General features: G+C 28.9%; 3 protein-coding genes, 1 long non-coding RNA gene and 2 pseudogenes across 7 annotated transcripts in view; 1 reads left to right on the forward strand and 5 right to left on the reverse strand.

The window, feature by feature from the left end:
• Positions 1–4: 4 nt before the first annotated feature.
• Positions 5–3,162, reverse strand: LOC100792505 (dnaJ homolog subfamily B member 1-like; annotated as a pseudogene).
• Positions 3,163–4,548: 1,386 nt separating this feature from the next.
• Positions 4,549–6,618, reverse strand: LOC121174774 (dnaJ homolog subfamily B member 1-like; annotated as a pseudogene).
• A 3,676-nt stretch (positions 6,619–10,294) lies between these two features.
• On the reverse strand, positions 10,295–11,363 carry LOC106798380 (uncharacterized). Its single transcript, XR_001387830.3, has 2 exons — positions 11,030–11,363; positions 10,295–10,626 (listed from the first exon to the last, which is right to left on the reverse strand). It is a non-coding gene; the product is annotated as an uncharacterized lncRNA (long non-coding RNA).
• Positions 11,364–14,790: 3,427 nt separating this feature from the next.
• On the reverse strand, positions 14,791–16,796 carry LOC102663546 (polyadenylate-binding protein-interacting protein 6). The gene is made up of 3 exons (XM_006578113.4): positions 16,730–16,796; positions 16,036–16,413; positions 14,791–15,149 (listed from the first exon to the last, which is right to left on the reverse strand). The coding sequence occupies exons 2-3, from the start codon at positions 16,336–16,338 to the stop codon at positions 15,036–15,038; spliced, it is 417 nt and encodes a 138-aa protein (XP_006578176.1). The 5' UTR covers positions 16,339–16,413; positions 16,730–16,796; the 3' UTR covers positions 14,791–15,035.
• Positions 16,797–19,570: 2,774 nt separating this feature from the next.
• LOC100776365 (psbP domain-containing protein 5, chloroplastic-like) lies at positions 19,571–24,328 on the forward strand. 4 transcript variants are annotated; one of them, NM_001255651.2, is given in 12 exon segments: positions 19,649–19,774; positions 19,869–20,032; positions 20,176–20,284; positions 20,801–20,850; positions 21,106–21,173; positions 21,245–21,343; positions 21,802–21,861; positions 22,606–22,665; positions 22,752–22,806; positions 23,185–23,234; positions 24,023–24,046; positions 24,167–24,328. In NM_001255651.2, coding segments are annotated over 12 exon segments (828 nt in total). In that variant the 5' UTR covers positions 19,649–19,691; the 3' UTR covers positions 24,173–24,328.
• A 1,468-nt stretch (positions 24,329–25,796) lies between these two features.
• Positions 25,797–26,328, reverse strand: part of LOC100793039 (protein TIC236, chloroplastic) — a 29,845-nt gene continuing 29,313 nt past the window's right edge. The window contains exon 23 of the mRNA XM_006578116.3: positions 25,797–26,309. Within this exon, the coding sequence (XP_006578179.1) occupies positions 26,166–26,309 (144 nt within the window). The 3' untranslated portion in view covers positions 25,797–26,165. The remainder of the gene's footprint in view (positions 26,310–26,328) is intronic.

The following is a 26,328-nucleotide window of genomic DNA, read 5'->3' on the forward strand; positions in this document are numbered from 1 at the left end:
CATTGCAACATGCATACTATATGTTTGGGAAGCAGTTGAATTTAATGCCAATAAACTTTCAAATGAAAGTTACAATATATAGTTTTGAAATTTTTGTATTGTAATGCATAATTTTTTGGTTCATCAGTATGATTTAAATGCTAATCCAAACACATATATTACGGTCTTTGTATTACTCGTAGTCGTACGTACCTTGCTTGATCCTTGGGATATTTGCTTAAATTTTGATGTAAAAAGTGTTTTCAACGAGACTATTTTGGTATTTTTCTTCTTTGATAAGGAATCTCGTGAATTCTGCACCAATCAACGTGCACGTTTGAAAGTCAAGGAGAAAGGTATAGTCGTGGTTTATGTGAATAACGTAAAATGGCTCGTATTTTGCCTATTTTTTCTGGTACGAATAAGTATTACTCTCAATAAACAACAAAAATGACGTGCTAGAATCATTTTACCGGAGTTTAGTATCGCGAGAGGTTCTGGGCATCCATGTATCTGAATCAACACGTGGCCCAGATGCGATTCTGAATATTACCATTAAAGCAAAGAAAAGAAAAATGAAACTACAGCATCATTGTCTTGTTTACAACCCAAAATACCTTTGCACAAGATGTATGAACAAACTTCCTTTCGACTGCTACATGCAATTTAGAACCTATTGTATATACGTCTTTAGCGAAGAATTACAACAATGAGAAGGACCCATATACTATAAATCGTTGAGGAAAAAAACACAAATGATGAAAAAGAAAACCAAGGATCACCTATGCGAATATGAGAAACATCAAATAGGCATGGAGATAGATGACAACATTAATTCAAAGGAGCAAAGTCAACTTCCCAGTGCTCGTTTGAGTCCTGCTCGTTGCTCATGGGTCAACCTTGTTGGAAACTTCACATCAAATTTGATCCTCAAATCACCCTATGACCAGGCTCCTTTGTTATTGGCATCCCTTCATTTGCTACACTCATCTCATAACCAGGGCTCACTATGTCACTGACTGGGATACTCAAACTGCGTCCATCAAGTGCCGTGAGATTTATTGTGGTTCCTCCAATGGCCTCTGCCAGTGACACCCTTTTGCTCACAATGAGGTCATTGCAATCTCTCTTGAACAAATCATGAGGCTTCTCATCAATCACAAACACAAGGTCTGCTGCCAGTTGATTTGGTTGCTGATTCCCTTTTCCCGGGAATGTAATCTTTGTCCCTTTCTTCCAACCCGGCTTCACATCAATGGTTAGTATCTCTGTTTCCGGAATTGCTTGCCTGCAATTTTTGCCATCATAACCTTAGAAGGTCATTGTAAAAATATTTACATCCTCAACTACTTAGAAATCATTAGGATTGACTTTTATGCCATAATTTATCATTTATAGTAAGAGTCTAACAATCATATATTGTCATTCAATCACAAATCATCAAAAGTCAACAAACTTTATCATGAATGATCTACTTACTTTGACTTGAAAACAACATTAAAATGGGAATATAGAGGTTAGTAAGATAATTGTACTTACCCGTTAACATCCACGACACTCCTTGAGATCTTCATTTTCCTGGTAGATCCAGAGTATAACTCCTCCAAACTACAAGCTAGTTTGGTCTCCACTGGTGGTGGCTTCTTTGGCATGTTCCCCCGTCCTGTTCCTGTACTATACGTTCGAAAATTATTGTCAGTTGCACTGAATCCACCAAATGTTGTTGCCCCTCCATCAGATGGGAACCTCTTGGACCTTCCTGGCCCTGATGATCCAAATCCAAAAGGGCTACTTCCAAAGAATTCTGCAAATATATCCTCTGCGTTTCTGGGATTAAACCCACTTGATGCCGGTTCATTACCTGGTGGTGGCCTATCTTTCAGCCCTTCCTCTCCATACTGATCATAAACCACCCTCTTTTGTGGGTCGCTCAGTACCTGAATTCACACAAAAAAATTTCTCAATTTTTTTTCTTCACAATCCAACCCCATTAAATCTCAAATTTGCAGTTAATAACAAACTATTAAAATTGTAATTGCACCAAAACAAGTACTACTTTTTTATTATATTCTAGCATTGCACAAAACTATAAGATAGTTTTTTTTTAAGCATGGATTTGGATAAGGGAACTCAATCTCAAGCAAAAAAACTGACAATAATAACTGAGTGTCATAAAGCTCTCATTTCTTTAGAAGTTCACATGTAATCATTCAATTTATGACACCACACTTTGATACAGAATCCACACAGAACGACTCTCTCAAATTTTGTCACCATGAGTATAAAATCACCGATGTGCCTTGCACAATCATATTGACGCAATTCTAACCTTTTAAAAAAAATGAAATAACCGTGTAATAAGAAACAAAAGGGGTGAAAATTTCATTGTTCTTTCTTTATTTTTTCCTTCCCTATTCCCGCTAACCATATTATTTCAGATGTTATCAAATTCTAATGGCTAAACAGACATTAAAAGAAGATAAAAAACGATGGGAAAAGGTTTCTTGCTTCGTAAGCCTCAGAGATCTGTTTGAAAGTTGCTTCTGCTTCTTTTTTGTTGGTGGGGTTCTTGTCAGGGTGCCATTTCATGGCCAACTTTCTGTACGCTTTCTTCAGATCATCCTCCGAAGCATTTCTGTTAACCTTCAGCACATTGTAGTAATCCAAACCCATGTTTTATTTTTCTTTTTCCAACAAAAACTCGAATATTGCAATTGTTACAATAAGAATCCGGACTCCAAAATACAAAACCTTCAAACTTATACTCTTTTCATGGACACCCGATTACGAATTTCAACCCTTCTTCCATCAAAGTTTAAAACTTCCTTGGAGGGTCAATTGAATATGTGAGCTGACATGAAAAGAGAACAAGCATTGCTTAATCAAATCAAATGACAACAATTCAGAAATAATCCGGAAAATTGCAATTGATGTTGTCGGATTGTAGCGTTCAACGGTCTGCTATTGTTGAATAGAAAAAAATTTGAATGCAACGCCACCGTTGGAAGTGCACGAATATTCTTTTCTTTTCAACAGACCAAAAACTCGTTGAAATTAAACGGAAAATTTAGGATCATCGAAATCGACGACAATAACTGTGACCGAGAGCGACGGGAGATACGTACGGAAGTAAACTCTCAAATTTGTCCACAGCATATATACGTATTATTTGTTGAAAATGAATAGCTCTAAAATCTTTAAATTATAATGATTAGTTATGTTCATTGCTATTAATATAATAAATAGTCAATTTTTGTCCTTAAATATGTAATTTGTGGATAAAGGATTGAAAATACAAAATTTAGTCCTTGAATAATCAAAAGTAAGATAAATATATCAGGCCCTACTCGTCACCGTTAATAATCACCGTTAATAAAATAGCCTAAATAAGATACACACAAATTTGTCACTGAAATGACTGGTAACATGGTCATTTCTAATTGTCAGCATAGGAACATATTTGTCATATAATATTTTTTTTTTTTTTACTTTTCATCTCCCCACCTTCTGACAATATGTGTCTTTGAAAGATAAAAATACAAAATTTAATCTCCGAAAGTATAAAAAATACGATAAATATATCCGGACGTTAATAGTAGATTATGACTAATTGTTATAATTTAAAAAAATTTATAATGATTATGACAAAAGGATCAAATTAATAATTTAATATTTTTTTTAACTTAACTCATCTTAAATAACAAACAAAAGTCAATGTACATTTAAAATTTTCGATTTGATTGTTAACTCAAATTCAGTTCATAGAATTAAGGTTAAAGAGGTAAAAGTAAAAAATAAATATAATAAATAATTATTTTTGTATTTGCTTTATTAACTTTAAATTAATGATAAAAACTCGTAAATTAAATTGAGTCTAAAAGAAAAAAAAATACTCATTTTATAAACTCGTAAATAATTTTTTATGAAAGGTTCAAGTAAAAAAAATGTTTATTATAAATCATTATAGTTAAATTAGATCCATAAATAATTTTTAGGAAAAATTACAATTACAATGATACTTTTAATTTGTAAAAAACACTCACCTTCTTTGGAATGATTTTTTTTTCAAGGTTATGATTTTTTAAATGACCAGTCAATAAAAATTAATTGTGTATGATTTAAAAAAAATTAATTTAAAAATCCACAAACTTTTATTATAATTTATAATTTGATGTCATTACATATACTAATAGACATTCATATTTTATTATGAAATTAAAATAAAATAAATATATAAATCAAATAATGATTTTCTTATCATTTTACAGTAAAAAAAATTCTTTTTTCCTCTCTTGATAGCTTAAAAATTATATAACGGAAACAAACACTTATCAGTGTGATATAGCTCTCCCAAAATTTTGTCTCAATCATTATAAATTTTTTCAAATTATAATAATTAGTCACAATCTACTATTAATGTCCGGACATATTTATTGCACTTTTTATACTTTTAGGGACTAAATTTTATATTTTCATCTTTTAGGGACACATTTGTGAACAGAGAGTGGGAAAACGAAAAGTAAAAAAAATATTGTATGACAAATATGTTCCTAATTCAAAGGAGCAAAGTCAACTTCCCAGTGCTCGTTTGAGTCCTGCTCGTTGCTCATGGGTCAACCTTGTTGGAAACTTCACATCAAATTTGATCCTCAAATCACCCCTATGACCAGGCTCCTTTGTTATTGGCATCCCTTCATTTGCTACACTCATCTCATAACCAGGGCTCACTATGTCACTGACTGGGATACTCAAACTGCGTCCATCAAGTGCCGTGAGATTTATTGTGGTTCCTCCAATGGCCTCTGCCAGTGACACCCTTTTGCTCACAATGAGGTCATGCAATCTCTCTTGAACAAATCATGAGGCTTCTCATCAATCACAAACACAAGGTCTGCTGCCAGTTGATTTGGTTGCTGATTCCCTTTTCCCGGGAATGTAATCTTTGTCCCTTTCTTCCAACCCGGCTTCACATCAATGGTTAGTATCTCTGTTTCCGGAATTGCTTGCCCTGCAATTTTGCCCCAATCTTCATTTTCCTGGTAGATCCAGAGTATAACTCCTCCAAACTACAAGCTAGTTTGGTCTCCACTGGTGGTGGCTTCTTTGGCATGTTCCCCCGTCCTGTTCCTGTACTATACGTTCGAAAATTATTGTCAGTTGCACTGAATCCACCAAATGTTGTTGCCCCTCCATCAGATGGGAACCTCTTGGACCTTCCTGGCCCTGATGATCCAAATCCAAAAGGGCTACTTCCAAAGAATTCTGCAAATATATCCTCTGCGTTCTGGGATTAAACCCACTTGATGCCGGTTCATTACCTGGTGGTGGCCTATCTTTCAGCCCTTCCTCTCCATACTGATCATAAACCACCCTCTTTTGTGGGTCGCTCAGTACCTGAATTCACACAAAAAAATTTCTCAATTTTTTTTCTTCACAATCCAACCCCATTAAATCTCAAATTTGCAGTTAATAACAAACTATTAAAATTGTAATTGCACCAAAACAAGTACTACTTTTTTATTATATTCTAGCATTGCACAAAACTATAAGATAGTTTTTTTTAAGCATGGATTTGGATAAGGGAACTCAATCTCAAGCAAAAAAACTGACAATAATAACTGAGTGTCATAAAGCTCTCATTTCTTTAGAAGTTCACATGTAATCATTCAATTTATGACACCACACTTTGATACAGAATCCACACAGAACGACTCTCTCAAATTTTGTCACCATGAGTATAAAATCACCGATGTGCCTTGCACAATCATATTGACGCAATTCTAACCTTTTAAAAAAAATGAAATAACCGTGTAATAAGAAACAAAAGGGGTGAAAATTTCATTGTTCTTTCTTTATTTTTTCCTTCCCTATTCCCGCTAACCATATTATTTCAGATGTTATCAAATTCTAATGGCTAAACAGACATTAAAAGAAGATAAAAAACGATGGGAAAAGGTTTCTTGCTTCGTAAGCCTCAGAGATCTGTTTGAAAGTTGCTTCTGCTTCTTTTTTGTTGGTGGGGTTCTTGTCAGGGTGCCATTTCATGGCCAACTTTCTGTACGCTTTCTTCAGATCATCCTCCGAAGCATTTCTGTTAACCTTCAGCACATTGTAGTAATCCAAACCCATGTTTTATTTTTCTTTTTCCAACAAAAACTCGAATATTGCAATTGTTACAATAAGAATCCGGACTCCAAAATACAAAACCTTCAAACTTATACTCTTTTCATGGACACCCGATTACGAATTTCAACCCTTCTTCCATCAAAGTTTAAAACTTCCTTGGAGGGTCAATTGAATATGTGAGCTGACATGAAAAGAGAACAAGCATTGCTTAATCAAATCAAATGACAACAATTCAGAAATAATCCGGAAAATTGCAATTGATGTTGTCGGATTGTAGCGTTCAACGGTCTGCTATTGTTGAATAGAAAAAAATTTGAATGCAACGCCACCGTTGGAAGTGCACGAATATTCTTTTCTTTTCAACAGACCAAAAACTCGTTGAAATTAAACGGAAAATTTAGGATCATCGAAATCGACGACAATAACTGTGACCGAGAGCGACGGGAGATACGTACGGAAGTAAACTCTCAAATTTGTCCACAGCATATATACGTATTATTTGTTGAAAATGAATAGCTCTAAAATCTTTAAATTATAATGATTAGTTATGTTCATTGCTATTAATATAATAAATAGTCAATTTTTGTCCTTAAATATGTAATTTGTGGATAAAGGATTGAAAATACAAAATTTAGTCCTTGAATAATCAAAAGTAAGATAAATATATCAGGCCCTACTCGTCACCGTTAATAATCACCGTTAATAAATAGCCTAAATAAGATACACACAAATTTGTCACTGAAATGACTGGTAACATGGTCATTTCTAATTGTCAGCATAGGAACATATTTGTCATATAATATTTTTTTTTTTTTTTACTTTTCATCTCCCCACCTTCTGACAATATGTGTCTTTGAAAGATAAAAATACAAAATTTAATCTCCGAAAGTATAAAAAATACGATAAATATATCCGGACGTTAATAGTAGATTATGACTAATTGTTATAATTTAAAAAATTTATAATGATTATGACAAAAGGATCAAATTAATAATTTAATATTTTTTTTAACTTAACTCATCTTAAATAACAAACAAAAGTCAATGTACATTTAAAATTTTCGATTTGATTGTTAACTCAAATTCAGTTCATAGAATTAAGGTTAAAGAGGTAAAAGTAAAAAAATAAAATATAATAAATAATTATTTTTGTATTTGCTTTATTAACTTTAAATTAATGATAAAAACTCGTAAATTAAATTGAGTCTAAAAGAAAAAAAATACTCATTTTATAAACTCGTAAATAATTTTTTTACTCTATGCTTATGAAAGGTTCAAGTAAAAAAAATGTTTATTATAAATCATTATAGTTAAATTAGATCCATAATAATTTTTAGGAAAAATTACAATTAATGATACTTTTAATTTGTAAAAAACACTCACCTCCTTTGGAATGATTTTTTTTAAGGTTATGATTTTTTAAATGACCAGTCAATAAAAAATAATTGTGTATGATTTAAAAAATAATTTAAAATCAACAAACTTTTATTATAATTTTAATTTGATGTCATTCATATACTAATAGACATTCATATTTTATTATGAAAATTAAAAAAATAATTAAATAAATATGTTTGATTAAATAAAATAATGATTTTCTTATCATTTTACGTAAAAAATTTTTTTTTCCTCTCTTGATAGCTTAAAATTATATAACGGAAACAAACACTTATCAGTGTGATATAGCTCTCCCAAAATTTTGTCTCAATCATTATAAATTTTTTCAAATTATAATAATTAGTCACAATCTACTATTAATGTCCGACATATTTATTGCACTTTTTATACTTTTGGGACTAAATTTTATATTTTCATCTTTTAGGGACACATTTGTGAACAGAGAGTGGGAAAACGAAAAGTAAAAAAAATATTGTATGACAAATATGTTCCTATACTAGCAATTAGAGATGACCACGTTGATAATCATTTTAGGGACAAATGCGTCCCTTTGTGCTACATAAATTATTTTATTAACGGTGATAGACGGAAGTTAACACCGCCTATATTTGTTGCATTTTCTACACTTTCGGGGACTAAATTTTATATCTTCATCTTTTCAGGGACACATTTATCCGTGAATTACACATTTAAGGACAAAAATGACTATTTACCCTAAAAATAAATGTATACAAAATTTACGATTAAATCAAAATTGGAAATTTTTTAAAATGTGAAAACTAACCAACTAAGCTACATTTTTTAATAATAAAGATTATGTTTCACAAAATACTTAAGTTAATTTTTAGTTTTTTTACTAGCTAAAAAACTTATTTGACGATTTGGCAAATAATTTTTTTAATAGTTTTCAGTATTTTTTGAAACACTACTTGAAGTAGTGTTTTTTGAAAACATTATCTTTTAAATTTTTATATTTTTTTTAATTTTTATCTTCAATATATTTATTCAATTTTCTAAGTAAATTTTTTTAAATAAATTATAATTTTATTATTGTTCTGTTATTTTATATTTTTTTAATTATATATTTAAACAATTAATTTTATTAAATAGTTATATTTTAATAAGCTAACTTCGCAAGCTTTTCAACTAATTTTATTAAAACATCGGAATGAATATAATTAAATATGTTCATGATGCACATTATTTGTAACTACATGATAATGAGTATGAACTAAAGAATCTGAATACTTTATTCTTTTTTTGTTTTTTTATACTCCAAGTTTTTAATTTTATTAACATAGATTCTTTAATTAAAAGTAAAATTATTCCAAAAATAGAATAAACTATTCTAACCAAAATTGATATATATATATATATATATATATATATATATATATATATATATATATATATATATATTATTTGAGATCTTAAGTGAAAACAATTGTACATATATTGTCTGAACTAATTTCTTATTTTATAAACAAGAACTGTAATCAAGTTGGTTTTTTCAGTTAAAAAATATGAATTTTGGTCGATTGATAATTTATTTGCATTATCATGTAAGTTCTGCTGAAACTTACGCACGATGTATATTAAGCACACAATCCATTGTAGAAAAAAATACCATACGTTTGTAATTTTAATTATTATCACTCTTGTTATGTCAAATAATAAAGACAAAAGTCTCATTCAAAAGTAAATCCTTTTAATAATACAAAGTTAACAAATTCATATTGTTTAGTCATACATAATAAAGCCTTCTTCATTTTTTTTTACAATAACAATAATAAGAACTTTAGGATCCTATATAAATTATCCAAACTCTCCAGTAGCTTGTTCACTAATGTTATTCTACCTGTTTCCTTGTTTTTAGAAAATCATATATATATATATGAAATGATTAAATTATATCGGTGTAAGTTTGATGATTATTATATCATTTTTATAATCTGATATAAAATATAATTTTTATTTATCCAATTATTGAATTATATCTATATATTTCTAAGATTATATATATTAAATTTTATCAAAATTGAAAAATAATAAAAAGGTAATCAAATAATTTATATTTTAAAATATTTATATTAAATTAATTTTAATCTATAAGAATAAAGTGATAAATAATTTTGAATTAATATAAAATTTTGCACATACTATCTATGTGAAATAAATAATAAATTTTAAAAAAATATTATTCAATTAAAAGTTATAAAATAATATAATAATTGTTAAATAAATCAGCTGTATCTTTTATTCCAGGTAATTATTCGTCTAAAAGAAATTTTAATCATTATTTATTTATTTATATATTTTTTAAAACAAAGAACGAAGGGGTAGTCATGGGTCTAATCCAACTTGAACCTGATCTGATCGGGTAAAAAAAAATTAAAATTAATAAAGGAAATTTGTAATATGTGAAAACACTCAGTTATTGTAAAAAAATGACAGCAAAAATCTACATCATACAACTATGCATCAAGATTACTAGTTAGTTGATACTTGATAGTCTCATTTACATGTACTTAATTTTATTATAAGCTTGACCATTCAAATAAATATAAAGGATTTATATTTTTGGTTCTCCTTTCTTACGTCAACCAAATGTTCTCACAAGATACAATATATACATACTGTAAGAAATGTCACTTATTGTTATTGCGTAAAAGGAATTAAGAGAGGTCAATAGAATTGTCGCTTATTGACTTGTATTATATCCCCATTGCAAAATCTCTAAAGTATTTCACAAAGAACAGTGCAGATAGACAACCAGATACTTGCAATAACAATTGACAAGTGAAAATCACTTTCATTTAGTTTTCTGTTTTCCATTTTACTATCTTTTTTGGTCTTTCATTTCATACAAGTGAAAGCGGCACAATTAATGGCCCACAGCACAAGTAACATAAGGCGCAGCTTGCTTAGAACTATACAAACCACAAAAAAAACGAACCATGTATATGTGTGCTGTCCATAGTAAACTTAATTCCCTATTTGTACACTTTTGCACCAATGTGAGTTGCAAATTTACTCACTTGTTAGTTGAAGCAGAATCAGCTGCAGGTGCAGATTCTGAAACATTATCGATATCCTGTGTCTCAGAAGACTCATCACACTCAAACTGTAAGGTGAAAAAAATTACCGGTCAGAAAGTGTAACATAGAGAAGTATTGTGCACATTGCACATAAAATTGAATAATTCCTTTATGCTGTTGTGAAATGACCCAGACTCCAAAAGTACTCAGCTCCTATATATGCTGGTGTTTGAGCAATTACGAAATTCTAGGGAGTATTGCTATCATTTTAACTTCTCGTTATCATTTGCAAATATATCGGAGAACATAACAAATATTCTCCCTTGCATCAGGTTCTTCCAAGCAGTGACATGTATGAAAACACAATAGATCACACGAAAAGTTAAAATACACACGCAGTGTATGAAAACACCAAAGGCCACACAAAAAAATGGACAGTATTATGCATTAGAGAAGACAAAAGGCATCTTTAAAAAGAGAAAGACTAACCACTAAAACAAAGGAAGAAGGAAGACATGAAATATGAAGAAACAAATTTAGAGGGAAAACAGAATTCCATAACTTAAACTTTGCCTTTGGCAATCTCAAAATAATCACTTTGTAGGGTTTAGCAAACATAAGATGAAAATCTTTGCTTCCATGCAATGCAACCTGAAGATGACAATCTATAAGTAGAAAAAACAGATTGGGGATTTCCACTCATCAGCATCATACCATATCCAGTGATTCATTCAAAAAATACTACTACTGCATATAAAGGCACAAAAGTTATAGATAATATAAAAACCTTGAAAAATAAAAAAGATTAATTACCTCAAGATGGTTTTATATGAGTTGGTGTTACTTGGTGCCCAATTAAACGATCAATAATAATAATAATAATTAATAAAGGCAATTACCCCATTTATTATACACATTTACTATTCTTAAATTACCCTTCAACTACTTTTAAAAATCACTTGCAATCACAAAGTAGTTACTGTCAAATATTTTTCTTCAACATGACATTTATTATGTATAACTATTAATAGATGCAATGATTCCATTCAGTATACAGACTTACTATTTCTAATTTATCCTTCAACTACTTTTAAAAATATCACTTACAATCACAAACAATTATGTCTAATAACATTTCAGGATGACAATTATTACAATTATATCTAACTAGAAAAACAAAAAAGACAGTTAGTTTTTCAACTACTAATAATAGTAATTTATAACTATTAATAAAAGTAATTATCCCTTTTGTTCTACACATTTTCTAAGATAACTTTGCCCTCATTGTTAGATTGTTGAAAAAGAAAAACATGTACTAGTTAAAGGATAAGTTGGGAAAATAAGGTAAACTGACATGAAAACGTGTATTTCTTTCTCTTCTACATTTTTTTTTGCGTCCTTTGCTCTCATTCTACCCACCCACGAAAGCAACCCCCTCACCGTTTTACACAGTTAAGAAAATTGAAATAATCCTTCAAATGCAATGCTACTGGAACGGTTCATACCAATTTTGACATACACGATCCTTTGGTCTTTACTATCCAAAATAGTCTCCCATTTTCTACTCAAGTCAGAAGGCTCTCACAAAATATGTTTGATCCCATTTTGCCTTTTCTATTTTTCCTCTTCTTTTCCGTTTTTCTTTTTGGCACATTGCTTCGCCTTGATCTCCTAGAGATTTTGGATTTGACCCATTTTGGTTTTTAGGTTCTTCTCTCTGATCAATGGTTGTTGCAGAAAATTTAACAATTGCCTTCTTAAATTTGCATATAGCGGAAGAAGTTTCCAGTGAATATCATTTAATTATCTTATATGACAGATAATATTAACTTATTTCAGTTGAGATTCTCAAATTTAAAAATAAAAAATATTAAAATTTTATTGATAAGTATAATCAATTGAGAAAATCTTTACAAGGCAAACATGTAACAACTATTCAAGTTTATTATTTTTACTAGCATTTTTCGCACTTGGTGCTTGTGGAGAAGAAGACAATAGTGTCCGCATGTTTCATGTTATTAAATTTGTAGTATAATCAAACTCAGTGTGACGTTTTTTAAAAGTGAATAAATTATGGATGATGTATTTACAAAGAATTAAGAAGAATAGGTAAAAAACTATTTAAATTTAATATTTATTATTTTATTAGTATGCTTTCTTACCGGTTAACGAAAAATAATGATGATAAAATTGATAGTTGATTCCTGTGATTACAAGGAAGCTAAATATCATCCCAAAATTCATGTATTGTTTGGTTTATCAATTAAGGAATATTTATTATTACCAATTATCAAAGTTTTATACATGAGCAATATTTTTACTTTTACTTTGATTCCCAAAATATTTCTAACATTTTTTTTTTGTGTATATACCTAAAGTTCTCTATATTACTGTTATACACTCCAATGCATATAGTAATATAAATTGAAAAAAATATTTCAATTTTAACGCAAAAGCAAGCAAGAGAAATAGAAATAGAGACACACAAGCATGACAATGTTTGTGTTTCCCCTAGCAATAATTAAAATAAAGTAAGAGAAAGGATTTGTTAAGGGTGTTGACAAATTGAATTGAATCGATTTTGAAAAAAAAAATCATTCAAACCAATCATTTTGTTTTTTTTTTAATTTATCCTTCAATTTATTTAATTTAAAATTTTAATTCGATCTTATCTTATTCAATTTAAAGCCATTTGATTGAATCGATTTTTTTGTTTTAATCATATTTTTATTTATTTTTTAAAAAATATTAAATAAAAGATAAGATATATGATAAATTAAATGAGGAGAGATCAAATTAGACATACATAACTTTGATAACCATTATATCATTTTTATAATTTAATATAAAATATAATTTTTATTAAGCCAATTAACTGTTAAATTATATCTATATATTATTAAGATCTTAAGGATAATCTGTGTTAAATATTATTAAAATTAAACATCAATAAGAAAGTCAATTTTTTGTTTAGGAAATAAAAGTGGAAAAAAAATGCATGAGCAAAAACATAGTTAATTCAAAATAAAATAAAAACGCTTCTTATCTCACAGTCACACCACTAAAATTTATATAAAGTAAAATTATTATTACTAAAAAGATTAAATTGATTTATTTGAAAAGTAACCGGTGCTATGTATTTTACTGTTTAGATTTAGATTTATATTTAAATTAGACTTCTAGCGGAGGACAAATAAGTAGTACTTTTTTAATCAAAATTTATTAAAAATTATACTACTACAATCTTGTGGTGAGACTTATTAAATATAGTAAAAAGTTTGCTTTTCTCTAGATTTAGTGTATGTTTTAAAAATTTGCACGATAGGCTGATGAAACAACAATTGACACAAGCAGAACAAAATATATATCCTATTAATCCCAAATTATATTAATAATAATTTTTTGGTGTAATCATATTAATAATAATATAGCAATAGAGTTTATTATTATTATTAATGTAATATTAATAAAAAATATTTAAAATTACACAAATTTCGTATAATTTTTTCCCATGATATGTGAGCTAACAATTATACAAAATACTATTAACAATTGTAGTTGTGGAAAAAATATTTAGGTTAAATTGATCCCGAGTCTCCATATTTTGCATCAAATTTTAAATTAGATTTTTTTACCTTTTTTTCTTGTTTTAATTATTTCTTTTAATTTTTAAATTGGATTTTTTCCTCTAATTGTTTAAATTTTATTTTCATAATTGATATTAATAATTTTAAAATTTAATTCAATAATTAGATAATGCTAATCCATTAAATCCAACTAAGTGTACTTCATAAAATAATTTTAAACACTATTTAATTAGAGAAAAAAGATTATATACTAACGACATAAATTTTTTTCATAATCACCAATAATCACAACAACCTATTATATAAGATACTTTTAATTATCTTAAAATAATTCAAACAGTAATTTATTATTAGATGATAGTATAAAATTATTTTACATTGTTAGTGTATAGATATTAAACTCATTTAATTATATAAAAAAACTACTTTCTTTAAAAAAAATATATAAACTACTTCATTATAAACCCATTTTTAAACAAAGAATTAAAAGATAATTATGAGTTTAACTCAACCTATTTAAACCAGTTAAAAGTAAAGTAAAAATCTCGAGTCACATGCTCATACATGCATAAATGAAATTGATAGAGTTGAATCACATGCACATACATGCATAAATGAAATTGATAGAGTTGAATATATCTTCCTTTCCATTGCAATTACAAATCCCAAGCAAAATCATTTCATTTAGTTTTATTTTTTCCTTTTACAATATATCTTTTTTGGTCTTCCACCATTTCATACAAGTGAAAGCTGCACAATTAATGGTACACGTCAGAGTCAGACCAAAAGCAAAATAAGGCGCCGCTAGCTTAGAACTATGCAAACCGCAAAAAACGAACCATGTACGTGTGTTGTCCAAGGTAACCTTCCCTATTTTTACACTTAATGCACCAATGTGAGTTCCAAATTTATTCACTTTTAAACTTATGCCAGATTTGACGGAGCACTAGCTTTAGCTGCTGGTACAGATTCTGGAGCATTCCCAATATCCAGTGTCTCACAGAAGACTTATCACCATTAATCTGTAAGGTAAAAACGATTACTGGTCAAAAAGTAGTATAACATAAAGAAGTAGAACGTATATTGCATATAAATTGAATAATTAGTTAAAGCGATATGATTGTGAAGTGACTATGACTACAAAAGCACTCGCTCCTAAGCTAGTGTTTGATGAATTAAGTTAACCAATGTATGATAATTCTAGCAATTCATTATATCAGGAAACAGATTGCCCCTACGTTAAAAGGTAAGAGAAATTTTAGGGACTATTGTTAACATTTTAAATCTCATTATCATTTGCATATATATTAGAGAGCATAACAAATCTTCCTTTGCATCAGGTCCTATAAGCAGTGATATGTATTTCCATCCCTTAAACAAAATAATAGAAGGAAAATGAAAGAAAGGTTAAAACATACACACACATAACAGCGTTTGGAAACACCAAAGATCTCACGGAAATGGACACAGGATTATGCATTAGAGCAGAAAAGGCATCTCCAAGAAAAGAAGACTATCCACTAAAATAAAGGAACCATGAAGACATGAAATATGAAGAATGGCCATTTAGAGGGAAAACAGAATTCCATAATTCAAACTTTGCCTTTGGCAATCTGAAATCACTTTGTAGGGTTTAACAACCATAAGATGGAAATCTTTGCTTCCATGCAATGCAGCCTTAAGATGATCACATCAGGGAGAAAATAAGTATTAAAACAGAAAGGGGAAATGGACTGTATAAGTATTTCCAAGTAGAAATTTCCATTCATCATCACCATCATCATCATATTCATACCATATCCAGCGATTCATTTAACACTAACACAGACTAAACAAAAAATACTGCATAAACGCACAAAACTTATAGTTGACAAAGCCTAAATTAAATCTTGAAATAAAAAACTTTGCCTCATCATCATCAAAGTGGTGGAGCAAGTCAATTGAATAATCCAGATCAGAACTGTTTGCCAAGTATGCATCTCTAAGGGACTGTTTAGCATAATCAGGAAATGCCGACTTTAGATATCCAAGTTCCAGGTCAGCTTGTCGCACTTTCCATTCTGTCACATTCTTCACTTGCAAAGACTGAGGCATGTTTTTAGTCTTAGATTGAAGAAGGTGCTGATTGTACTGAGGTTGAGGATGTGACTCACCATGATTCTTGGAATCTTTTTCTGCATTCCCTTTAGATAACAAGTTTGAAAATTTCATGATTCTTTCATACACCCTTTAGAGAGTGGAACATGTGGATTCAATGAAGACCTTCCTTTCAATGTGGACTTGATTCTTGGAACCCCATGCGCACAAATCAAAGAATCATACAACAAAGTTAGTAAATTCAATCAACCTAACACATTACTAGTGTATATTCTTGAATGAACTTCCTTTTAATTTCATTTTAATATTCTTCAATTCCAACAAGATAACAAGTTTGAAAATTTCATGATTCTTTCATACACCCACTACTAAAACCTCATTTTTCTAAGTAGTTTATAAAAAAGAAAAAGGGGTTCCAAGAAAATTATGGAAGTGAAATTTTGAGTTTGGACATGAATGCAGGGAAGAAAATAATATGGGACATGAAAGAGAGGAGGGAACAAACCAAAACCAGTTGAACGCGGAACTCTGATTGATAGACGAATGAATTGAACTCTGAAGAAATTTGGAAAAGGGAAATGGTTTTATATGATTTGGTGTTACTTGGTGGCAATATATATATATATGGGACCACTTGACACGTCACCGTTCCATTTCATTTCACTTTTTTCATATTTAAAAGTACCCTTTTACTTTTTTTAAAACAATCCATCCTTAATACAGATTTCAATAGCATTACTTGAAAAAAAAAGCTAAGAAAAAAAAGAGAGAGAGAAAGACAAGACATATTATCATGATGAAAAAAAGCCAAAATAATTTTTAGATGTTTTGTTTTTTTTTTATTCTTGCCCTAACATAAAGCAGCTAGAGTGTCTTCTTGCAAAAGACATTTAAATTTTTGTTCATTCTATTTTTCCTTCTTTTTCACCATTATTTATTTATGAATTCTATTTTAATTTTTGAATTTAATAATTTTACAAAATGAATATAGAAAATAAGCAAAATAAAATTAAGTGTGTCATTTTAGTCTCCAAAAAAAATATTATGATTATGTATTTTTTATTCTTTAATGTCGTGTCAGTATTAAATCATTATATGAGTCATCACATTAATATGCTAGAATCATGTTATTCACAAATAGAGTTGTTAGTTCCCTAGCTTTTCCATAGAATTCCATAATTTATATATGTTACCTATAATAAAATATAAAACATGTATTATTAAATGTGAGTTGTAGAGATTCAATTGCAAGTAGGGATGGGAATAGGGCAGGTCAGGCCAGACTTTGAAAGGCCTGAGCCTAGCTTATGATGAATCTTTGAAGCCTGAGACTGGTTTATAACCTATCAAAGGCCTGATAGCCTTTTTAAAAGTCTTCTTCACAATAAATATTTAATATTTTATGGAGTAGGAACGTAATATGAAAAGTTAAAGAAAAAGGAAAGTCAATCAAAATAATAAAAGGGCACATGACTCACACCTAAATTGTAATTAAAGTCCTTGATTATAGGAATAGAAGTTTATGGCGCACTAATGTGTAATCAAAATTTGACAGTTTTAAAAAAATTAATTGTATTTAAAAAATAATTATATATATATAAATAATATAAATATATATATAGATCGGTCCATCAGGCAAGGCTTTTTAATAAGCCTGAACCTACTATTTTAATTAAATAGGCCAGTTCAGGTCAGACTTTATGTAAGCCAGGTCGTAGGCCCCTGTAGGCCGGCCTAGCCTATTCCTACCCCTAATTGCAAGTAAGAATTTTTTTCTTAATTTGTTATCTCTTTTAAACTATTTTTTTCATATTTATTTTCAAATTAAGTTTTAATATTTTCAATTGTTAACAAAAAAATTATGATAAATTATAATTTTGATCATTTCGTCAATTGATCGTCTAAAGTCAAATATTAACTTTGATATGATGTATTATTATTAACATGATGCTTACATAGGCTGTTGACGTGATGTTTTAATAAGAGGTTAAAAAAGTAAAACATAAAAAAATATTGATAAAAATTGATGACCTTTACTTAAAATAAAATAATAAACAACTAAGTCTCTTACTTTGTTTAATCAAGTTTTATAAACACTAATTTATATATATTATTAGTCAAGAGTTATCAATTTTTTTTTTGAATTATAAAAATTTATAAATTAAAATAAAATATTTAAATATTTAATTTTACATGTATCTATTTACTTTATAAAACTTTATTTTAACATAAATTAATAAATTATTATATATAACAATGTGTTCTTATTTTACTATAATTTTTTAAAAAAAATTACATAAACTAATATATAGATTATTTAACAAAAATTATGCAATTTATACAAATTATGTAAATTTAAAATAATATTAAATAATATACAAATTACAAATTTATTAATTTTTATAATTAAATGAAAAATTGTATTATTTATATATAAAAATAAATTTACATAATTTGTATAAACAATTTGCATATTAATTTATGTAATTTTCTTGATTTATATAATTAGTACTAAAAAATTATTCAATAAATAATTTTTTATTAAATAATTTTTTATAGTTAAAATATTAACATGCAATTTTCTTAAAAAATTAAATATTATTTTTTAATTTAAATAATTAAAATAAAAACAATTTACATATTAAAATAAATTTACTTAATTTGTATAAATTAATTGATGTAATTATATTGATTTATATAATTAGAGTAAAATAATATATATATTAAAATCACTTTACAAAATAATTTATATACTAATTTATGAAATTTAATTATAAATTGGTAAAATAAAAATAAAAATATGTAGATTATTCAAAATGAAAATATATAAAATGATATAAATAAAATTAAAAATATTTATATATTAAATAATTTTTAATTTTTTTTATAAATTTTAAGAATTAGAAAAATAATAACTCTTGACTAATGATATATAAAAAATAATATTTATGAAATTAATTAAATAAAAAAATATCTTGATGATTTATTATCTTATTTTTTAATAAAATATCATGAGTTCAACATTCAAAATCTTTTTATTTTTTCATTTTATTTAATCTTTATCACATAAGCGTTATGTCAAGCACTTATGTTTTGATTTAGAACATAATTTAACCAAAAAATTATTGTCTAAATATTTATAATATTTTTTTTATCCAATTGTTGATGCTTAAAAAAAACTAACATAATGATGAATAACAAATTAAATTTATTTTTTACACTAAATTAAATATAAACAAAACACAATAAAGTCCATCCAATTTATTTTATTTTTTAAATAATAATAACTAATGTTACATTGAACCTATTTAACCCATTCTGTGTGAGAACAAGTTGAGACACATGAGATGAGATGATGTCAGAATAGAATGGAAGACTAGAGTAAGAGTAATAAAAGGAAAGTGTTGGAAAGTGAGATAATGTTACAGTACTGTGGTAGTAGTGGATGACACAACTGAGAGCTTCCAATGGTTTTTCCTTCTTCCTCCCTCTCCCTCCCCCTCTCGTTCTTCCCCATTCCCACTCTGCTACCTAATAACCTCATCTTCAGGTACTCCTACTTACTTAACCCTTTCAATAATTTCTGTTTATTATTTACTCTCTTTTTTCTAAACCCATTATTATTATTTGCCTATGTTCATCAGAAACAATAACTGGACAATCCTTAACCAACGCAAATGCCCATTGTCCGAGGAAAGACCACGCTTTTCATGTTGTGCTCTAAAACCCACTTCACAAAACAGGATTTTTAGAAGGGATTTGATGCTGTTGGGGCTTACTTCGCTCTCTCTACCAATGCCACTTTCAGGTATCTCTCTTTCATTCTTCGCGTGATGTTGGTGTTTGTTAAGAAAAGATGAGATTTTAAGAACTCATGTTGATGTTGGCTATGTGTTTTATTGTGTGATACTCATACAATTGAGACATGTTTGCTCTTATTATGTCTTGCAGTGACTCTTGCTGAAGAAGAACCGAAAATGGCTTCATTTCTTGATGAAATAAATGCCTATTCTTATATGTACCCTGTTGAGTTGCCTTCCGATAATTTTTCCTTCAAATGGTATGCCAACTACATACATTTTATTTAGGGTAAAATGTGTTTTAAGTTCCCCCAAGTTTTTGATCAAAATTTGTCTTAGTCCGTATATTTTAAAAACGGTGGTTTTGGTCCTTGTATTTTCTGAAATATGGTGGATTTGGTCCCTCGTAATGTCAAAACAATCTATAGGGTCAAGTATGAAATCCACGAAATTTTAGAAATACATGACTAAAACCCGTTTATAAACTGTAGGGACAAAAACAAATTTTGATCAAATCTTATTAGATCTAAAACACATTTTGCCTTTTATTTATTTATTCATAGTAAGTAAAACGATAGAAACTTCCAGCTTTATCTAATTTTTTTTACCCCATTCAACAGTGTCAGTACTCAGTAATATATCCAGTGAGCTTCTTGATCCGATGGGATTTAATGCTAGTGCATTTAACATAACTATATTTGGTTTACAACTCCACTTTTTGTCTGGAATTTTTCCTTGACTATGATAGGAAGCTAACTCTTTCCATATATTTAAAGGATTGAATCCAGAAAGCCTGAACGATATTCATCAGCAGCACCACTTTCTCGTAAGTTTTGTTCTTTTCCTTTGCAAGGCAAAACCTATCTTATCAATAATTTCAGAATAGAGGTCATGTTTCATTGTGAACTTGTTAGTTGTTAAAACTGCCATTTATATTTAATAGCTACCAGCTCTGTGGTTAAAACGTTTGAATGATAGGTACTTTTCACTAGACAATACTGATCTTTTGCTTAAAGATACTGGATGCCTGCTTTGTAATTTTCCTTTTCTGGATAAAAATTGCGCTGTAAATTCCATGCAGCTGATGCACGCCTGCGCATTGTGTCTGAGCGTGTTGACTTTATTGATAATGTTATCATTTCTGTCACGGTATTTTCTCAACCTCATGCTCATTTGATGGAGTTTTAGTTATCGATTCAAGGTTTTTGCACTCAATTCAGATAGGTCCACCAAATTCAAGCTATATAAAATCAAAGGATAAGAGTGAATGGACTGCAAAAGATGTTGCTGATTCAGTTTTAGCTGACAGATCTTCACTGGTAACTGGTCACTCCTTTATTACTCATGGTTTTTGTGTCTATGCCATTCTTATTGAAAACAAAATTTGTACTCTTTGGAATCATTTCAAACCACAAGAAACTGCTACCCAGTTGGTTAGTTTACCATTTATATTTTTGGGCACTAAGGCTAGGGGAATTGAGATAATAGTTTCAGTGTTTCACGACGTGCAGATGTATGTGCTATTATTGTTTAAATATTAGTCACCCTTCTAAGCCAGTAACTTTTGGATTGTCACATTAAATGTCTCATGTTGTTGAGATCAATATGGATTCTAATGGATTATTTAAGCATTTATATATGCAAAGTATCATGGTCTTTTGAACTTTATTGTTTAGACAGACAGAAGTAACACCCAACTATGCACATCACAAAGTTGCATTAATCGTGATCTGCATTGGAAATCCTTCAATTTATTTCTGATAACACCTTTTTGCAGCGAGTTACTTCAAGTCAGCGCTTAGAAGAGAGTTCAGTCCTTAATACTCATTCTAGTGAAGTAAGCCTCATAAAATTATCTTTATTTCTTGGATTCCAGTATTTAATGGATCTTTCTCTCTCTTTTTGTGTGTGTGAGTGTATACGTGGGTGGGTGTGGGTTTGGGGGGGGGGGATATCTAGTCATGAGGGGAGTTGATCTTGGTCATATTAACATACATGGATTATCAAGATTGTTTTAACTAGTTTTAATCTTATCCATTTATTTGAATTATATGGTTGAGATTAGCCCCTGTCATGCTATCATCTGTCGCCTAATATGCTTCCTATATTATTATGAGATTTGCTAAAGTACATTCACATATTCACTGTGAGTTATAACTTTATTTTCTTAAAACACATCCATCCAATGTATAGCTTGTTAAAATACTCCTTGTAAAAAATAGGTAGGTGCACATTACCAAACCTGCTGATGTGGTTTGCTAATGTACAGTCACCTGTTTTTTAGGAGTATTTTAGCAAGTTACAACTTCATTGTTCTTAAAATACAGTCAAGGTGTAGCTTTTTAGAATACTATTTTAAAAAACAAGTGGATATGTATAACATGTTAGATCAAATATAAATATCTGCTGATCAAATGCATTCATTAGATGTCTTCAAATAAGAACAGGAAGATCTCCAAACATGTTTTTGTTTGTTAATGATAATGAATATCCCAGAGATTAAAAATTGTTACTACATTTACATATTACATATTTAAGTTGAAGTTTATGCAGTGTAGCTTATCTGTCTGTCTCCTCACAGATTGATGGTGAGATGTACTGGTATTATGAGTACCTTGTTCGTAAAGCACCTTTGAGACTTGTTAGTACTTCCTTTTGCTATATTTTTTTCATGGAAAGAATGTGGCTGTAATGATTACTTTTAATTTGCAAATCATCATTGTACAGACTGATGAATCAAGCACTTACAGGCATTATCTTGCTTCAACAGCTGAAAGAGATGGTATATTTTCAATTTGTTTTTTCATTGGTATAGATTATTTCTACCTTTGCACATCTAATATGAGACTGTCTGCATATTGATACAATTATACAAAGTGCTTGAAAGCTCCTGTTGGAAATGATTTTATTCTCTTTTCTATTCCATTTCTCTTTCAATGAGAGCCACACTTGTTTCAGACGTACAAGGAACAATGGGATGAAAAACAAAACAAGACAAAATTATATTTCTCTTTGTTATGTTTTTATGGGATCACCAATGTGCTAATTCACATGCCATTGTTTCTCTTTATGCTACTTCTGAGCTTTTCAAGCTATATTATTTTTTTTGGTGTTGCATTTTAGAAATTGTCTTCTCCTATTACTAAACACTTGATTGCAGGTTATTTGTACTCTATCAGTGCTTCAACCGTCAGCCCTCGGTGGGAAAAAGTACCCTTTCTCTCACTCTCTCATGTCTGCATGTGTTAATGTTTATTAGTTGAAATGATTATATAAGAACCTGTAGAAGCAGCATAAAAACAGTTAGGAAATGAACTTCAAAATATGTAGCACTTCAAAATGTCCCGAAATGATTATATAAACGCTGACTGGGAACAAGTCACACTTTTTCATTAGTGTTTGTAGAAAAGAATAAAAGAAAGTTATTCAATTATCAAAAGGGGGTTGTAGAACCTGAAAATCAATGGCTAGGTGAATATTTTCTTTTCAATTTTACAAAACATAAACAGTATGATATGTTTAGAAGTGGTAATAAAAGCAAAATGGTTTGATTTTTGCTGAAATTCATGAATGAGTTGAAATGTTGAGACCTATAGTTGTATTTGAAATCTTCCGACCTTATTCAAGTTTGACATTTCTTTATGATTTTTAAGGCTTGGAGTCATTCTCTTGAAGTATTAAACTCAAGTCCATTTTGGATTAGCTTTTAACTCATTTGAGTTTGTTTTTTTAATTAAGATCAGTATTTAATACCTAACATACAAAAAAGCCCTCAAGAGTTTATATGGAGGAGTTAAACAGAGAAGTTTTAGGGCTATAAATTGATTTTAACTTGTACAAAAAGTTTGGTTCATGCTACTTTTTATGATTCGTTTTATTTTTCTTCTTCTCTTTAAGTGTTTATTGAGAAACTTATCTAAAATGTGGCTCAAAGTATTACCATTCTAAATAGAATTTCTTTGTGGTGTGGCTCTAAGCATACAATGTATTTGATGCAGCTCGGTCCTTTCCTTGATAAAGCGGTGAGTTCGTTTCGTCTTCTTAGTCCAACAGAAAATTATGTTCCTCCGTACAAAGATCCCTGGAGATTTTGGTGAAAACTCGTTTTTATTTTTAATTGTATTCATGTGATCATTTTTTAGGCGTGAAGTTTATGTAATCATTTAATTGTTCTTCGAAGAAGGCAAATCGAAATAGCATCCCATTTTATAGTTAGATTCTTGCGAAGAGATGAGAGCAGAACTTGACGCCTTGTAAATTGTAATTGTATTTTTGCTAGATTTTATTTTATTTTTTTCAGCCCATATCATTTTTTATTTTCAATCTTTGTTTTAAGTGTGGTTCCGTTTTCTTTCTCTTTTTTTTTTTTTTAAAAAAAAAAAGACACTTGCTAGGCTTACGGAGAGGAGTTAAGAAGATGAAAAGAGTGGGAGGCATTGTACATTTAACATTTATAATTATATCGATTGCTTAACTAATTGATTTGTTCATAATAAAAGAAACTAATTCAGTTGACTTGACGAGACTAGCAGATGTTTTATTTAAAGCATCCCCAATGCGGTTTTTTCAAATGAGTTTTTTAAGTTATTTTTTGTGGTTTTTATAGTATTTTATGTGGTTTTCACGGTGTTATATCATTATCATTGTGAGAAATTCATACATAATTTCATTTCAATGGAAAGAAATTTTAAGAAACTTATATTTTTATTTTTTACTTACTTATGATATTATTATATATAAAATTAATATTTTTTATTGTTAAATAACAATTTCTTGAAGAAAATATAAATTTTATTTTTAAAAAATTCTTTATGTCTCCTAAATTTGTTGTAATGAAAAAGAAATTATAAGAAATAATTTTTTTATTTAAGAAATTTTTCAAAAAATCTTCGTTGGAAATGCTCTTAGATTTCTATCTAAATTCATTTTGAATAATAATTTTTTTCCTATTCCATATGCTTATTTTAGTACAATATTTTGTGAACTTTCTTGGAAAAAACAATAAAGCATTAAGCTTATATTTAGCCTTTTTGTTGTGGTTAAATTGTTAATTGAGAAGTGATTTCATCTGTTTATTTACCTTAAATCTCAGTAATTCATGACCATTTCATAATTCATTTTTTCAAATAATAAAATTTCTGAACTTTAAAAAATTAAAATAAAAGAAATCAATCTAAACAAGGAACTGATATCATGTGAGATATTTTAATTCTCCAGTTTGTTAGTTTAGAATTTTTATTATATTTTAACATTTAAAAATGAATTATAATAAAAAAAAATAAATGAATGGTTGAAAGTGAAGATAAATAAAAAAATTAAAATTACTCATAGTAATTTAATTTCAATTTAACAGGAAGAACTTATTGTCCCTTTGGAGATCGCAGGGCAACAACCAAACTACGATACCAAGAAACCAACCCAAGAATCTTGGAAACAGACTCTAATGCATAAAGGATAATAAAAACTTAACATTAACCCGGGAACCAAAAAAAGAACACAATTGAATGCTCTGGTTGGGTCACCTCAGACTCTAGAAATATTCAAAAAATATATTTATTCTTACTAAAAATATATATTCAAAAAACTTGTACCGAAATAGTTACTAAAATACTTGTAGAAATAGTCGAACTTAAAAAAAAAAATAGAATTCTTACTTAAGATTTTGTCAAAAAATAATGAAAATAATTTCTTTTTTATTATCATTTTCTTCATATTTATTTTTTAAAAATATATATATTTGCACCACATCTCTCGGACAAGAATCGACCTTAGACATGAACAATTTTTATACTTATAATATAAACCTCTAACAAGAGGGTTCAGTGGTTCGGACTTCTGTGAGGCTGAAAAGAAACAAAATCCTCTTACACTGCATCCCTCATTCTAATCAAGCTACATTTCTTTTCCATTAATGTTGAATTTCTATACAAAACTAAGGTGGGATTATTAACAAGCTCCAACTGAGCAAAAGAATGAAATGCATCTTCACTACTTCTACCATTACAAAGAGTACCCCAAAAAATTCCCTCCCTTTGAACAAAACATGAGGTAAGTTTGATATTGGAATGAATTATTCAAGCTGCATTTACCAAGGTAAGACTGATTTTCCCAAGGAAGGAGCAGATGTTATTAGGATATTAGTTAATCCTGGGATGCAGAATATTCAAAAAGTACGCATTTGGACGAGCCATTTTTTAGGCACAGATGCAAACGACTTGTAAGTTTATAGGTCAAGGTCCATTCCATTGCCATCTGTGACTCCTTCATTTGCCTAACGATTCTGGCCTGCAAGAAAAACAGTTGC

The sequence above is a fragment of the Glycine max genome, chromosome 4 (genome assembly GCF_000004515.6).
Source record: "Glycine max cultivar Williams 82 chromosome 4, Glycine_max_v4.0, whole genome shotgun sequence".
Taxonomy (NCBI): domain Eukaryota; kingdom Viridiplantae; phylum Streptophyta; class Magnoliopsida; order Fabales; family Fabaceae; genus Glycine; species Glycine max.

Bases quoted from the DNA above. Each gene is read 5' to 3' on its own strand.
- LOC102663546 (XM_006578113.4), bottom strand. From the start codon at position 16,338: ATGAAATTTTCAAACTTGTTATCTAAAGGGAATGCAGAAAAAGATTCC. The intron at 15,150-16,035 runs GCAAAGTTTTTT...TTTACCTTACAG, and splicing joins ACCACTTTGATGATGATGAG to ATTAATGGTGATAAGTCTTC.
- LOC100776365 (XM_006577736.4), top strand. From the start codon at position 19,692: ATGGTTTTTCCTTCTTCCTCCCTCTCCCTCCCCCTCTCGTTCTTCCCC. The intron at 22,807-23,184 runs GTATATTTTCAA...ACTTGATTGCAG, and splicing joins TTCAACAGCTGAAAGAGATG to GTTATTTGTACTCTATCAGT. The intron at 23,235-24,022 runs GTACCCTTTCTC...TATTTGATGCAG, and splicing joins TCAGCCCTCGGTGGGAAAAA to CTCGGTCCTTTCCTTGATAA.